Raw genomic sequence first — 15,009 nt, forward strand, 5'->3', positions numbered from 1 at the left:
CAAGGGTTGGGGGACAACCTGCGTGTGATAAAAGAGAAGAAAAAAAGAAGCTCAGCCTCGAGGCGGGTATCCACAACCCTAGGCAGTTAGTTGCTTTAGTCGACCAGTGAGCTCATCGTCGACACAGCAATGTCACTACTTTAGATGCCAATCAGATGCCAATCACACGGGAAGCGCCATCCACGGAGCGCAATTCAGCGAGCACGTCGGATCTAAAGGCCGGAAACTTCTATAGAAAAAACTCTTCCTTCTCTCGCCTTGAAACTTCGCATTAAAAGACGAAAAAAACAACGAAAAAACAGCCAAAAAAAGGGAAAAAAGGGAAAAAAGAAGCTCGTGACATGTGACTGTTTGGGGTGAAGCATGTGATTTTGGATTAGTCATGGTTTGCTGCTCGCTGATTCGTGGGGGACGGGAAGCGCCCTGTTTCCGTATTGGGAAGGTATCAAGTCGCGCCTGCCAAGACTTTTGATTTGATGTTTATCTAATCAGATAACGATAAGGGCGATAAGGACTTCCGCGCGGTCGAAAGGGAAGCGATAGAGAGATAGAAGGAGAGCCGCGATAAGGCAAACTAGATGGAAACATGGCCTGATATCTCATGTGTTTGCTGCAGCTTGACTGTCAACACTTGCTCTTCCGATACTAGATGCCAGAGTTGATCCGTCACATATCCTCGTATTGAGACGAGACCAGCTCATCGCAAAACACGTGGTTTGTCATTTACGTAAAACACCAACGGGGAAGACGGGTTAACTAACGAGTCGCGCTGCGCTGGGACAAGGCGGACTAAGTACAGGTACTTCTACAGGTACTTCTACAGGCAGAAGGATGCGACCACGTCTGGGGATGAAGCGTAAGCGTCAAACACTGCATCGGATTCTAGAAAAACCTAATCGAACATGAAAGACGCATAGTTCGTGGGGTATCGTGATCGGAACCGGGCACTCCATCTCATCAAACAGCACGCATGGATAAACCCAGTAACACCTTTGCCTTAGATAACCATTAGGCATATGAATAATCGTACATGGTACAAGTCATGGAACTCCGTGGCCTAGAACGGAACAAGATAAAAAGTCGATAATCCCAACAAACCAAACTGTCAAGGTTTCATCACGGCTAACTCGTAGCGTATCGAGGGGGCCAGTGGGTTTCACATGAAAGAACCAGAAAAACGCAGATAGTACTCAGGTACTTGTACTCCAACACTCTATCCTTTTGTCTATCAAAATAATCATTTGTCAGATGTTCGCTTGCTGAAGGGTATGTTGCGCTCGTAGGGAAGGAAAAGGAAATAAGGGTATCTCGCGCAACATAGAAAAAAGGTGTAAAAGAAGAAGAATGTGAAAAAGTCAGGTATCCAAAATCAAGATTATGCAACTGAAAACAAATCATCGTCATCGTCACTATCGTTGTCAAGAATCTCTTGTTCCTCGAAGGATCTCAGGAGCAATAGCTCTTCCTCTGTCTCTGCCTTATGACGCTCTGTCTCGATTTTCTTCATCATTGACTTGTTCATAGCCAGCCGATGGTAAATGGGCGCCGTAACGCTGTACCAGTCGCCAACAGCTCGAGCCTTCATATCGCAAAGGTTCTTGAAGGCGGCATGCCATACAAACCAGCCTGGGTGGTCGGAGTACGCACATGATGCCAGTATGTTCCTCCATTCGTAAGCTGACTCTTTCCAGGCAGCACAAAGAGGATGGTCGATATCAGGAGGCTGAATAGCCATTAAGGACTCGGCAGCAAAGGTAACTTTGGCTCCGTAGGACATTTTATCAGGCAATTCCTTATAGTTATTAAAGGCTTTCTCAATCTGCTCCCGGAAACCTTTGATACCTTGAGAAGCTTGGGTGCCTTGGATAGCAATCAGTAAATTAGGGCGCCCAGCGTTCTTTTCAGCAGTTGCGCGGTCCCAAACTGTTTTCCAGATTGCTGTGAGATCTCCATCAACCTTGTCGATAGTTTTCGGAGGGCAGTCCTTATCTAGGCGAGCGTAAATGTTATTTTGAACATCTTTAATTACAGAAAATTTCAGGAAGTCAAGGATGTTATCCATCTTCGGTTCACGCTTCTTGTTGTCCTGTTCAGCTTTCTTGTCGTCTTTATAAGCTGGAAGATCTGGAGTTGGAGGACCCAGGCTGCTGCGGTATTTTTGCATGTTTTCTTCCGGATATATGTACCCTAACTTCCGTATATCAGCAAGATGGCTAAGCAGACCAGAGAAATGTATTGCTAGATAGGACCCAATGCCACCCGTATGGTAGCAATACTTCTCATGCTTGAAGGTGCACAAGCCAAGTGGGTTCTGCCACATGTTAAACAGGAAAGAATTTTCCATGAAATCGTCGAATGGCATATCCCTGATGCGCTGAGATACTTTTACCAGGCCATATTCCTCGGGTTTTGGAATGTCCGGCATGGGATAGTTGACGAAGGGTTTGACAATTTCCGGCTCCCAGCAAACCCAAACTTGATCGCCATCATAATCGCCGCCGGAGAGTAGAGAAGCAAGGGGAACCTTTCCTTTGGTGGAGAAGATAGCCACGTTCTTCAAGTGTCTTAGCTCGGGGCGATAGACAGCTCGACATTTCTGGACGTCACTAGGAAAATGAGCAGGCGCTCGACTAACCAACACATCGATACCATCCAAGTCAGTGGTGCCGTCTTCCCAGGTATCTCCAAAATCTAGGTAAATCTCGCCTTCTTCAAGCACTCCATAGTGGTCGGGTATGCAATATGCGTATGTCGACTTGGAGATTTTTATTTTGATGGCGTCTAACCGTTTGACAAAGCCATCTATAAAATGTTGTTTGAAGAGTTCCCATACGAATAACAGTTTTGAGGGCAGATAACCGGCATCAAGAAGCATGTTCACCCGTCTAATGGTACTTTGAGGGAACGCGGTGTCATTCAGGGCCGTAACATGAGAGGACGAGTCTCTCACTTGCTGGGCCCAAGCTCGGCAAGCTGCAGAATCTCCGTTTAATAAGATTTGGATCAATTTCTTGTAATGTTCATCCGCCTCCTCTTGGATAAGAGAACGCATTACTCCTTTTTGATACCCCTGTCTTGCAGTACCATAAAAAACTGTGGGTTTAAAAGCGCCGGCTGGAGATTCTGGGAGTAGGAAGAAACGTCGAAAGTCAATTGGTGCTTATCTAGCATCACTCTGGTATCACAAGGCGGAGGCTGGACTTTCAGTTGGGACGCATTTATAACCAACCAATACCCCCTTTTGGTCTCGAAATCTTGGACTCCCTTCACGTGAATGTCTTGGTCATCTTTGGCAACTACCCATACCCCCTTAGCTCCAGCAATTCTACCTTGGAAACATGCTGGAACCTTTGGAAGACGCATGGAATCCGCAATAGCTCGCCCTAATGAGCGCGACATCATGGCACACCCGTCGCTCATTTGCTCTTGCCTTGGATCATTGTCATAAATGAACTCCTCTGGCTCGAGTGTGATGGTCGGTATGGTCCTAGAGAGTCCTAGGCGGATTCTAGCGAACAATTTAGAGTATTCCTGGTGTGTGTTCCTATCATAGCGAATGTGCCAATCAACCAGCTGCTTAATTATCATCGGCGTATGTTTTCCGGACGTCTCGTTCATTGACGAAACCGTTGGGGGAATCTTAAGGAAATCATCACCGTCAACTGCAAATAGGGACACTTTGCGGTCCGAGCCACTAGAAGATGTTGTCTTCGATTTTGACTTAAGGTCCTCCTGGTAGAATGCGCGCCATCTACGGCCAAATAGATGGTGATCCTTTGCGCAAAGCCATATGGCTAAAGCCTTACTGTAAATTTCTGCATCAAGTCCAGTTTTCTTGGGATGCTCCGTGGGTAGCAATATTTCCAGAAATCTGTCTGCCCCGAATCTTCGAGCAAATCTGTGGCTTTTATCAACCTTTAGTGGGTTCAGGACAAGTGTGAATTGTTCATTTTTCCACTCCAGCTGGCCACTCAAAACGACCATGGTTCCACTATCTGAGTCGGTATAATTTTCGACTGCCATTCTCCAAACACTCGTTTTAGACTTTTCAATCTTGTTCTTGTATGGTCTACGGCTCATAAGTTCAAGAAGTGCTTCGTAAGATTGGGTTTTAAGAAGCACATCTTCCGAGAGTATGGTCTCGGGAGAGATATCACATGCCCGTGCCAAACGTTCAACTTCATATCGAAACCTTAGTGGAATAGCTTTGAACCATGCGGTTTTTTTAGAAAACGGGCCATTTTCCACCAAGTCCGAAATTACTATATTGAACTTGTCTTTTTGTGAGTCGGTAACACCGAGCGAGATACTTGTGACCGGGTATGGCTCGGCTGATAATTCAAACTTGCTGTTTGCAAAAGAGGTCGAAGGGGTGGTATTGCGAGAATTTGGGACCGTAGGTACAGTCTTCGAAGAACAGCTTGTACTACGGCTGGTACAACTATTGAACGAAATGCTCTTCGATCTAGACAGCTCCAGACGCGGGGTGTGGCTAGGACTTTTCTTCACTATCATCCCATTGTTTATTTTGGTCTGCAACTTATCATTTCGAGGCGGCGTCATAAACAGCGCGGGCATTGTCGGGGGTGCGCTGGCAGTAATTCCACAATCTCCAAGTTTTAGCTGCTTGCGCCTCTTAGAGGGAGTCTGGATTCTCACCATCAATATCAGTCAAAGCTTCTACAGCAAAATCAAAATCAAACCCATCAAACTTATCGTAATCGGAGAGCGTGTAGGTATCAGAACCGTAGCCATCCTCGCAAACATCGGATGAGGAATATGCATCAAAATCAGAAATTGGGGATGAAGGCGCAGTGCAAAATACCTCAGGATTGTTATTGTTCTTCCGCTTAGCTGATTTGTTGGTGTTTGTTTCGGGCGTGCATTCACCTAGAGTAATAACAGTTGGCGTTGCCTCAAGGACGGGCTTTCGTGCAGGAGATGTGTTGTTAGCCAATGATTCCTTCACAATCCAGGTCTCATCGTATAGCTTTTCGCGCCAAAATTTGTAAACTTGGGCCTTTTCTTTCTCAGAACGTAGTCTCACACGCTTGTCGAATCCAAGCCGTAGCGCAGTAGATGAAAGCGGGTGCGCGAAATAATCACGCAAGCTTTTTTCATTACTTTGACGATCGGGAAATTCGTCTCTATCCAACTCAGATAACATAGGTATGACCTTTTCGAGAGCGCCATTCCAGTATAGGTAGTCAATATATTTGGCACATTGCTGTTCATCAGTACGCTCTTGAGAGGAAGAACATGATTGTGTAGGCATTAAATCGAGGTCAAAACCAATGTTTATGTCTTCAATTATCCGATTAAGCTCTTCTCCGGACTTCTTTCGTTGCTTGTCCATTGTGGTATCAGCGGGAACCGGTAAACCAAGTGATGCACATGTAACCACTACTTTAAACGTTAGCTTTGCCAGAAGAAAAATTGTAAATGAATGTCAATCAGACGCAGGTACGACGACATAATATATACCTGACAGTATCCAGTTGGAATGGAAATCAGGACCCCGCCATGCAAGACGTCAGCGGTTACGATGTGGACGTCGATATCAAAATACCGTTGAGGGAGAAGACAAGGCGCTCCAAAACAAACGTTCGACGCGAAGGACAACGCAGAAAACAACTAACGAGAGCGCTAAAAAGGCCAGAGAAGTATCATTGCTGTGAATTGACAGGTCTGCGAGGCTGTCAACAGGATAGACAGTGTCTTGTGTGTGGTCGTGAGGTTGAGGATTTCCCCCTGTCGCGAGTTGTTGGTAACTAGTTGGCTGATAAAGAAAGGCTTGGAACTTCTGCAGGAGCGAGGGGCGAGCATCACCAGCGCTAAATAAAGAAGCCAGCGAGTTAGCGAATCACCAACCAGCCATCTTTACTTATTTCCTGCACTTTTGTTTTCTGCATGTATATAGTTACATGCCAATCACAGCGATGGGAAAATGCGGGATTGGGGCCTTTTTCTTTTTGCTGGTGATAGATCAGTCGGCCGTCGCGGGACCCTGTCGCCCGTGCATAAACGAGAGTCGGACCTGAGGAAGCGAGAAGACGAGACAAGTCGCTGCCTGAATAGCTACGGAAGGAGGAGTTACGGAGTATACAGACAAGTTTGAGAGAGATATGGCTTTCATTATCTTATATACTCCGTACAGATCCACTCAAAAAAAAAAAAAGAAGAAAGTCATGAACGATATTTGTGAATTCATGAGAAATAAAAATCAATGCTATGTCGTAAACATGGTACCTAGAATAGCCAGGATACGAATGTCCTGTAGAACCAGCCGGCATCGCCTTGCTTCTCTCTCCTGACGGCCTCCTGGGCGAGGAACTCAGCCTCCTCACGGTCGATCTCATCCTTTCCACTCCAGAGGTCAGCCTCGGCGGCCTTGACTCCAGGTGACTTGGTGTAGAACTTGTATCCGAAGAGAAGGATGAGGTAAACGGGGATACCGAGGTAGGAGGTGATGAAGTTCTTGTAGTCGAAGTTTCCATATGTCTTGGGGCTGTGAACGAAGACGTTGAAACTCTTAGTGAGACCAATGAGAATGCAGAAGGCAAGGGCACCATAAGATCCAGGAACACCCAATGGCGCCTTAAAGGCAAGTGAGGTCTCTGGAACGTTCTGGGCCTTGCGGGCGCGCACGAAGTAGATGTGCGTTACCAGAATGGAGATCCAGGAGAGAAGACCGAACATGGTAACCATGTTGACAAAGTAGCCGAACACTACCTTGGAGTCGTCGGAGACGTTCAGGTATGCGAGCAGGGCAAACATGGTGGAAAGTGCGAGCGAGTAGATAGGGACACCGCTGCGATTGGTTCTGGCAAGGATAGCAGGGGCTTTTCCCTCACGAGCTAGACCGTAGATGGTTCGGGTTGCAATGTAAAGATCAGAGTTTGCCGCAGAAAAGACGAAAACTAGGATACAGCCGTTGAAGATGGATGGCAGAACCTTGATTCCAGCGATCTGAATAGCGACGACGAAAGGTGAGGCACTGGCGCTGTTGGAAGCCTTGTTTGCGAAAAGGAGGTCTGGGTGGTTGTATGGCACAACCATTCCAAGGAAGAGAATACTGAGACAGTAGAAGAAGAGGATTCGGTAGAAAGTAAGCTTGATAGCACGGGGGATAGTCTTTCGAGGATTCTGGGCTTCTCCAACAGTTACGCCAACAAGCTCAGTTCCGAGGTAAGCGAAGGTAGCTTGAACCATGGTCGACCAGAAAGCAAGGAATCGGCCGGCTGATCCTGTGCTAATGTAGGAGTTAAACGCGCCAGGGTCCTTCCAGTATCGGAATCCTTTCCTGTCATGATCGGGACCACCTCCAAGGGCAAGAATGAAGGTCAAGAGCATAATTCCAAGAATGATGATGACCTTGAACGAGGAGAGCCAGAACTCAAACTCGCCGAAGAATTTGATGCCGAAGTAGTTGATGGCGACAATGACGATCAGGAAAATGGTGATCCATACTCCCGGGTTAATTGTTTCGCGCTTAACCCAGTACTGTATAACCAGGGCTGCTGCAGTTAACTGATTCGGCGTGATGATAATATACTTGCAGTAGTAACTATTATCATGATCAGTTAGCAAAAATAATCGAGAGTAGTAAAAGCCCATTCATGAAGATAGTTAACTAACCTGTAGCCCAAAGCAAAACCGAGAGCAGGGTCGCAAAATCTAACAGCATATCCGGTGAATCCACTGGCAAGGGGTAACCATGCGGCCATCTCACCAAGGGCGCTCATAACAATCCAGACGACGAAACCGACGATGAGATAAGAAATGAAGACGGAACCGGGCTGAAGGTTAATGCATTAGCGCTTTGCAGTGGAAACTCGTGGCTGAACACGGAAATTCAACTTACACCAGCCTTTGCCAGAGCAGCTCCAGTACCAATAATTAAACCAGTACCAATAGCACCACCAATAGCTATTATCCAGCAGTTAGTAATACCGTCAAAGATGCAAGCTGAATATATGCCTGAGCTTACCAATCATAGTAATATGCCGGGATTTCAGCCCACGGTGCAAGCTGGTATTTGGATCGCTCTCATACTGTATCTCGCCAGTCTGGTCTGAAAACTCTTCCTTCGTCTGCATTGTCTCGCTGAGAGGGCCATCTTTCTGTTCCCAGGTCGCCATGGTGGGCGATTGACAAGGCCAGGGACGGCGAGACTGAAGACTATGAGGTAACTAGTCCGACACGCCGAACAAAGTCTCTCTTGAGGCTGTTGGGATACGGTGCGGCTTGAGGGAGCTTCAACACCGTCAGTCTTGAGGCGAGAGAGGGCAAGGTCGGGAAGAGGGAGAAAGCAGCCGCCTGGGAACCCAGCGGGCGCAAAGGGAAGTATTTATATCAACCACCCGGGAGTAAACGTAAACATAGGTTAATGTGCAAAAACGCGAGAAAAGAGAGAAAAAAATGCAAAAAGAAAAGTGGGCAAGGACCCTCTCGACTCCCGTTTAACCATCCTGGGGTTGCATGAGAGGGAGAGACTCCGACTTAACGCCATCTCCAAGTCTGGGTCAAGTACTCCGACACCGTCCCGAAATAGTGTGTTCCCTCCCGGATATGGTTTGGGCGCATGTGGTATTAGCACCCTTGGATCCTATTGGTGCGGCCCCGGGGAGAAACCGGTGCTGGCCAGCGTGAGCGTGAGTGCGAGTTACTCCGTAATGAGACTCCAGCAAATCACCCAACCTATCAAACGGGCCGTCTCTGATGCAAGCGTTCGGGACAGCCATATAGTGTATCGCTATTATATGCGCTAAAGCATGAAGTTTGATGGAGATTGCAGCCTAAGTAATGTTAAGACCCCTGTCGTCCGGGGTTGTAAGATAAGAGGCATGGGGTCCCTGTCTGGAGTCTGGCAGTGACAGCCACTCGGGCACTGGGAAGATGCATCCAAGCCGAGTCTCGAGGTGTCTCTCTCATGTTCTCCTCTCACGCACTCCCGCCAGCAAACATTTGTTATCCCATCATACAGCGTACTCGTGTTCGTCATTGTTCAAAGCATTGATGGCGTCGAATGAATGCTTGGTTGCGCCCCCCATGAACTTAGCATAACTAACGACGGAGGCGGGGGGCGACTCAGCCTGAGGATCAAAGGGTGCAAAGCTTGAAGGCGGGCGAGCGCGCCTTACTTAGGCTTCACGGACGGGAGAGAGAAAAAGGAAAGCTTCCAGAGTTGTTCTATTAACTAAACAAGAGTATCTTTCCGTAGCGGAGGACGCCTGTGGACATCGTGAATACGAGCTTGACGTTCGTTTCGTTGATGGTTGTTCGCTCGAGGAAGAAGAAGCAAAAGTGGCTTTTGGCCGTGGATGGGTCATGTGACAGACAGGCCCCTTGAGGATCAACATCAATTGACCATCATCATCATCACCACCACTACGGAGCAACGCGGGCATAGAGAGAGAGAGAGAGAGATAAAGGCAAACAGCACGCGGAGGACATGCCGAAAGATAAGAGATACCGGATGATGATCTGGTCCCGTGGGGTGAGACAGCAGCCTGTATGAGACGGCCAAACTTCCTCCTGTCGGGGAGCGTTACCGAAGGCCATTAATCCCAACCGCTCTCCACCCGGTTCTGCGTGCAAGATGTTTTATCTACTATCCAGGTCCCTGTTGATGCGCAAAGCAAATCGAATCTTACGTTGAGCTAACATAAAATTATTCTTTCTAGAGCTCGATATGGAGTAACCACAGCCAGTCAAGTCCGGTTGGACATAATATAGAGAAGGATTTAGAAAAATTCTCCGCATGGGTGCAGTATCCGAACTAGTTGGCTAACTAGCGCTGCAAGGTCACGGTATTCTACATTTAAAGGAAGGATGAACGCTTTAGTTGCAGGACTGCAGCCGTCGTTATAGCGAATCTCCACTGGCAAAACAGCCCTTTTAACTCTTGCGGCAGAGGACCGCATTTTCGTCCTGACCTGTGTTGAACCTGAGTTAACGCCGCGAGTTACCGTCATGGAACCAGGATGGAGGATGTTTCTTGACTTGTTATCGTCGGCCCTTGGGAGATCTCTCCAAAAAAAGTATCATATTTCCGTCTTCTGACAAGGCCTCTCCCCAGCGTCGCCTAGAGACTTGGTTGCTTGGGTGCCAGGGGGAAACACACCTAGCTGTGCTTGGCAATCTCATCGTTTTTCACAGTGATCGATAGCCTGCCTTTCAAAATCAAAGCTGAAGGGCGGAGGGCTTGATAAAGGCAATTTCGAGGAGCCGTGCTAGTGCAGTGATGCTAGGAATGCTTCACTTTTTCTCCAGACTGACATCATGGATCCTTTCGGTGTCAACATAAGGGCGCAAGCTTCCTCCAGTCACAGTCGCCCACTAACTCCATCATCCCATTACGCCAACAAACCTGGCATCAAATAGGTGTATTCTAAGCGATGGCGACCAGCATCTTTGCATACCTGAGCATGCACGCTTTCCCACGCTACTTCCTGTTCAACAAAAATAACAAATTATCATTACGACGTACGCTGCCGTGTGTAAGTATACTTGCTTATATGTGGTGTGGGACACTGCATACAGGCTATTGCCACGGCCCACTGAAAACACGCTTACGAGGCTGTGGGGGAGCAGCCTCGGCCAGAAAAAGAGGCTGCTTTGCCTTCGTGTTAAGCTGTCAAAATCTATATTTATATCAGCACCAAGGCGCCCAATTTTGTATACGGGAGCACAGATATAAAGCAACAAAGCCTCGCAAAAAGATGGCCGCCTGCGAAACCTTTCAGCCCCTGCAAGTCAGATGGGCGCTGCTTCTCCAGCTTTTGCTCGCTGAGATCGCTCGTATCTCTGCCCGCCTCCTCCACGCTTTGCCCCGTGCCAAGCTCATCTCCCTCGCACCACAGAAGCACTCGCCAAGAGCCGAACCACGCCTGTTGGTGGCCAAACAGAATGCGCTCTCTCGCCCAGGGAAGGAACCTCCGCATCCCCAGGAAAAAAAATGAATGGCAACTCCCTAGCAAGCTTTGGCGGCCTATTTCGCATGGCGGCCGACAGGGTTACATTCTTGGCTGCCTGCTTTCGAGTTGGGGAAGTTGAGGGGTTGCGCGATTTTGACGGGCTCGAGCCCAGAGTACTCTCTGTACTCCCGTGGCTTGTCAGCCTGGGATAGGAAGATGAGCAGTCACCCTCTCAATATATGCTAACAATAGCATCCTTGACAGTTGTTAGGTTTCTCCGCGTTTACCTCACTGCTGGGAACGCCGTTGACACGATCATCACAACCATCACGTGTGAAGTTCGCCCCGGGAGAGACACCTAACAAAATTGCAACGTTGACATCCATCGTCCGCGCCACCGTCAGGCTCTTCCATAGCTCCGTTTAGCTTGGAGTGCAGAATTTGCACAAGTTACAGCTAACTTAGTTACCCCAGGAAACTTCCAGCCAGAATTTTACCTTTCCATCTAGAAGGACACCTTATTCCGCCGAGTACGCAATTCGCACATTGATCGACCGGCCTATGGCGTAGGGCGTGATGCTTAGCATTTACTTCCTCGGGCATTTCCGCCATTCTCCCCGACCCAACTGTGATGGTGTTGCGGCCTTCTAATCGAACGTGGAGAAAATCTCCATTGGGCCTGGATTTTACTTATATGCCCGATAAATGTCCGACTCATGCGACTCATGGATTGGGAACATTACGCATGATCTTATTTCCCCGGTTATTACCTTCCAACGCCCAGGAAAATAGCGAGTTAACTTGCTAACTAGCGAATGCAAAGATAATTAGCCAAGCTCGTTTAGCTGGTGTCCACGACCTCGTTGCGCTTGGCTCACTTGACAGGATTCCTCATGCGTGGAGGAATGGCCTTTTCAAGCCCCCCTGTTTACAGACACCTTGGCCGTTGAGCCTGGTCCGGGTGAAAAGTTATTGTTGGGAGAATTAAGAGACATAGAGGATTTTTTATTCGAATCGCGTATTTCTTGCTTCATTCGGTGGTCAATCGTAATTCGGTGCTATTCCATCCATCTGTCTTCGACATTAACTCCTGATACAATGCTACTATTGACCCTAATTATGAAAGAAAGAGAAAAAAAGACATGGGATAATCTTCATAGAGAAGATGGAGAGGAACCAAATCATTGCATTTACGGTGTTCCTGGGGAGATAGAAACGGGTATCTTTGAACAGCTCTCACAGCATGGAGAAGGATAGCCAATGAGGTAAGAGCGATTAACTAGGTGTAGAAGTAGAACAACAGTGGAAGCTGTTGGAAGTTGAAGGGTGGCGTACGGAGTATATATAATAGGTTCGTCCCGCGCATATTTATACGGTGTGGCGTGATTCGGATTCTCCGGATAGCATTTTCAGCCATGACCATTCTGGTGTCCATTCGGTACACTCCCCGGAGTATCAGAATATGAAAGTGGGAACCCGTCAGTGCTGCCTCCTGACGAACCTTTGGCAAAACCTTCGCGAGCCAGCATAGTGTTCATAACTGCACAGTTGTACGCTGCTTCCCCAGGTGGTATCACAACAAGAATGTACGTGTTGTCCGTGAACAAGCCGAGGAACACGTTAAACTGTGGAGTCTTCGTGTGCATGACCAGGAAACTTGCTGACGCAGGGGTGGTATGTGTATTCCTCGCAGCGCAGTGTTTGAATGCCTTCATGATGTTGGACAGCCGCTCGTGGCGATCGTAGATAGGGTTTAACTTGCCCACCTCGGACGTGACAGAGGTGATGGTTAAAAAGGTCGATCTTTCAAACAGAACCACCTCTTCGGCATCGATTTTCGCTGCAAAGGCATGCAAGAATCTCTCTATCACGGTGAGGTTGGGGATAAGCTTATGTACGATCCCCGCCCAAGCTTTGTACAACGACTGGTCCCAAATACTGCTGCCGAAGGTATCAATGGAAAATGAGCCAGATCGCGCGCGAATCAAAGCCGATCGTTCTTCGCATATTCGTCTTCGGTGCTCGGTCTGGATTAAATCGAGCTTGTGTATGAGGCAGAAGACGTAGGCGTTCGGACTGAACTCTTGGAGGGCACCGATGATGGCGCTGTAAGTGTCCAGGTCCCGTTCGACTTCACGGGATTCGATATCAAACACATATACCAGCACCGCAACGTCAGAGAATATGTTCTCTCGCTGGGAAGCAAGGTACGTTTCCATAAATGCGTCCTGTCTAGAATCCCGGGCGTGTGTCAGCAGCTAGCTATGGTCACTCGGGAGGGATGTTGCGACGTAACCTACCCTCCGCAATCCCATAGATTCAACGTTAAGTTACCGATAAACTTGACATGGCTATGTTCGACGTCAATTGTGGCTCCCAGCCGCCGCACATCCTTTGCAACATAGTTGCTGAATATTATCGATCGCATGGAGGACTTTCCCGAGCCGCTTTTGCCCATGAGGAGGACCTTCCGCTTCTTCTTTTTCATATCCATTGCTGTAGCAGGTGCCGAAACTTCGACAAGTTAGTCGGGCTAAGTGGTAGATGATGAGCAAGAGGCGAAAAAAGGTGAGGCACTGTAGCTGCTTATCAGTTGGCGGAGAACCGGTGTACTGGAGAGCGGAGGATGTCATTTTGTGTGAGGAAACTCGCAAACTGACGTAGTGACGCATGGAAGGTTTGACATTGCCTAGTTGGGATTAGCGTGTCAGCCACTTCTTCCGCGTTATTCATGCAGCAAACAAACACAACCATCGTGTGCCTACACTACAAGACACAGATAGCGAGCATGCTATCGATGAGGATATTCATTGAAATTGCGACTTGCTTCAGCTACCAGAGACATGCTTCCAATAACCAACCGCCTGGATTGTGGATGGTGCTAACTAACTAACTACTCGGGTGAGGTCATTATTGATCCCCCGAAGAAAATGAGAAACTGACGACTTGTTGCTGCCATGGGACCTTGAAAATGAAATCAGAAGACATTGAAATGTCACTGGTAGGTTTTCCATACCACCTTAAACACCAAATGTCTAGCAGTTGCTCTCCCTAACAACAACATTCCAGCCATCGCTATCAAACTCCTGTCCTCTTAGCGAAACTACGTCGGGACTAGCACAGATATCAAGAATATCCCGAGTGTATTCTGCGACTAACTTGCAGGGAACGGAGACTTTATGGTCGTTCTGTTAACGCACGAAGTCAGCAAGCGTCGGTCGATAGTACGCTGGGACTATATGCAACCTTACATCGTTGCAAAGGAAGATACCCGAGTCCCAGGAGCAGCTCACTCGGCTGCATGTCCGTGGCAAGGGTCTAAACTTTCCATGGAGGCCATTAAGGTAGCTGGCGCCCTCACGGATTGATTTGACTTTAGCACCTCCGCCTTGTGGGTGGCAGTTAATCGAGGCCTGAAAGATCTCTGACATTAACAACTGTCTCCAGCTAGACTTATCAAAAGTGGACGCTTTAGGCAGATATAAATACCCTAGCACGGGCCCGGAGTTTATGTTTAGAGTCATCCTTATGGAGATCCACCGGTTTTAAGATCACCCCGGTGCGATCTTTGACTTTCGAGTAGATCTCTTGAACAGTGCCTTCAACGGTCAAGTTCAAGTTCTTTCCGTTTAGCTCAACAGGGCCGGTGTATGTTATTGGCCCAACTGGATGAGGAAGCGGGTCGGCAAGCGGGCTTGCATAAACCTATTGTCGTGTTAGATGGGCTCTGGCTTCCAACCGGTGACCTGGCCGCGGATATAATATTACCTGAGTGGCCCCTATACCGAAAGCCAAAGCGGCAGCGAATAAAGAAGCAGGGCCGAGTTTCATTTTGCTGGTTGACGCACGGTGTTACCTAGTTATCAAGTTCAAATTAAAAAAAAAAAAATAAGTAGATTTCGTTGCTAGATTGATTTGCAAGGAAAAGAGAAGAGAGTTTGAGAAAGGTGACCGAAGAGACGGCTTTATAGCCTATCCATCGCGCCATAGAAGTGACTATCCGTATGCAGGGCATAGTCGTTCCACAGTCACTCATGGTAACGCAGAATATCGGGACACCGTCGGCATTCACGGCGCTGACTTTCCTTTT

The 15,009-nt window shown here is 48.0% G+C and overlaps 5 protein-coding genes across 5 annotated transcripts; 1 reads left to right on the forward strand and 4 right to left on the reverse strand.

The window, feature by feature from the left end:
• Window positions 1–1,375: 1,375 nt before the first annotated feature.
• Window positions 1,376–5,356, reverse strand: MGYG_04022 (RNA directed RNA polymerase; the record flags this gene model as incomplete). Its single annotated transcript, XM_003173801.1, has 3 exons — window positions 1,376–3,123; window positions 3,330–4,647; window positions 4,685–5,356. The coding sequence occupies 3 exons, from the start codon at window positions 5,354–5,356 to the stop codon at window positions 1,376–1,378; spliced, it is 3,738 nt and encodes a 1,245-aa protein (XP_003173849.1).
• An 893-nt stretch (window positions 5,357–6,249) lies between these two features.
• On the reverse strand, window positions 6,250–8,141 carry MGYG_04023 (dicarboxylic amino acid permease; the record flags this gene model as incomplete). The annotated part of the gene is made up of 4 exons (XM_003173802.1): window positions 6,250–7,567; window positions 7,639–7,799; window positions 7,865–7,929; window positions 7,991–8,141. 4 exons carry the CDS (start codon window positions 8,139–8,141, stop codon window positions 6,250–6,252), a joined length of 1,695 nt encoding a protein of 564 aa, XP_003173850.1.
• A 2,583-nt stretch (window positions 8,142–10,724) lies between these two features.
• MGYG_04024 (hypothetical protein) lies at window positions 10,725–11,281 on the forward strand (the record flags this gene model as incomplete). The annotated part of the gene is made up of 2 exons (XM_003173803.1): window positions 10,725–10,894; window positions 11,191–11,281. 2 exons carry the CDS (start codon window positions 10,725–10,727, stop codon window positions 11,279–11,281), a joined length of 261 nt encoding a protein of 86 aa, XP_003173851.1.
• Window positions 11,282–12,328: 1,047 nt separating this feature from the next.
• On the reverse strand, window positions 12,329–13,413 carry MGYG_04025 (GTP-binding protein GTR1; the record flags this gene model as incomplete). The annotated part of the gene is made up of 2 exons (XM_003173804.1): window positions 12,329–13,151; window positions 13,220–13,413. The coding sequence occupies 2 exons, from the start codon at window positions 13,411–13,413 to the stop codon at window positions 12,329–12,331; spliced, it is 1,017 nt and encodes a 338-aa protein (XP_003173852.1).
• A 541-nt stretch (window positions 13,414–13,954) lies between these two features.
• Window positions 13,955–14,750, reverse strand: MGYG_04026 (hypothetical protein; the record flags this gene model as incomplete). The annotated part of the gene is made up of 4 exons (XM_003173805.1): window positions 13,955–14,107; window positions 14,171–14,332; window positions 14,409–14,624; window positions 14,688–14,750. The coding sequence occupies 4 exons, from the start codon at window positions 14,748–14,750 to the stop codon at window positions 13,955–13,957; spliced, it is 594 nt and encodes a 197-aa protein (XP_003173853.1).
• Window positions 14,751–15,009: the final 259 nt, after the last annotated feature.

This window comes from Nannizzia gypsea, genomic scaffold, assembly GCF_000150975.2.
Source record: "Nannizzia gypsea CBS 118893 supercont1.3 genomic scaffold, whole genome shotgun sequence".
NCBI classification, from domain to species: domain Eukaryota; kingdom Fungi; phylum Ascomycota; class Eurotiomycetes; order Onygenales; family Arthrodermataceae; genus Nannizzia; species Nannizzia gypsea.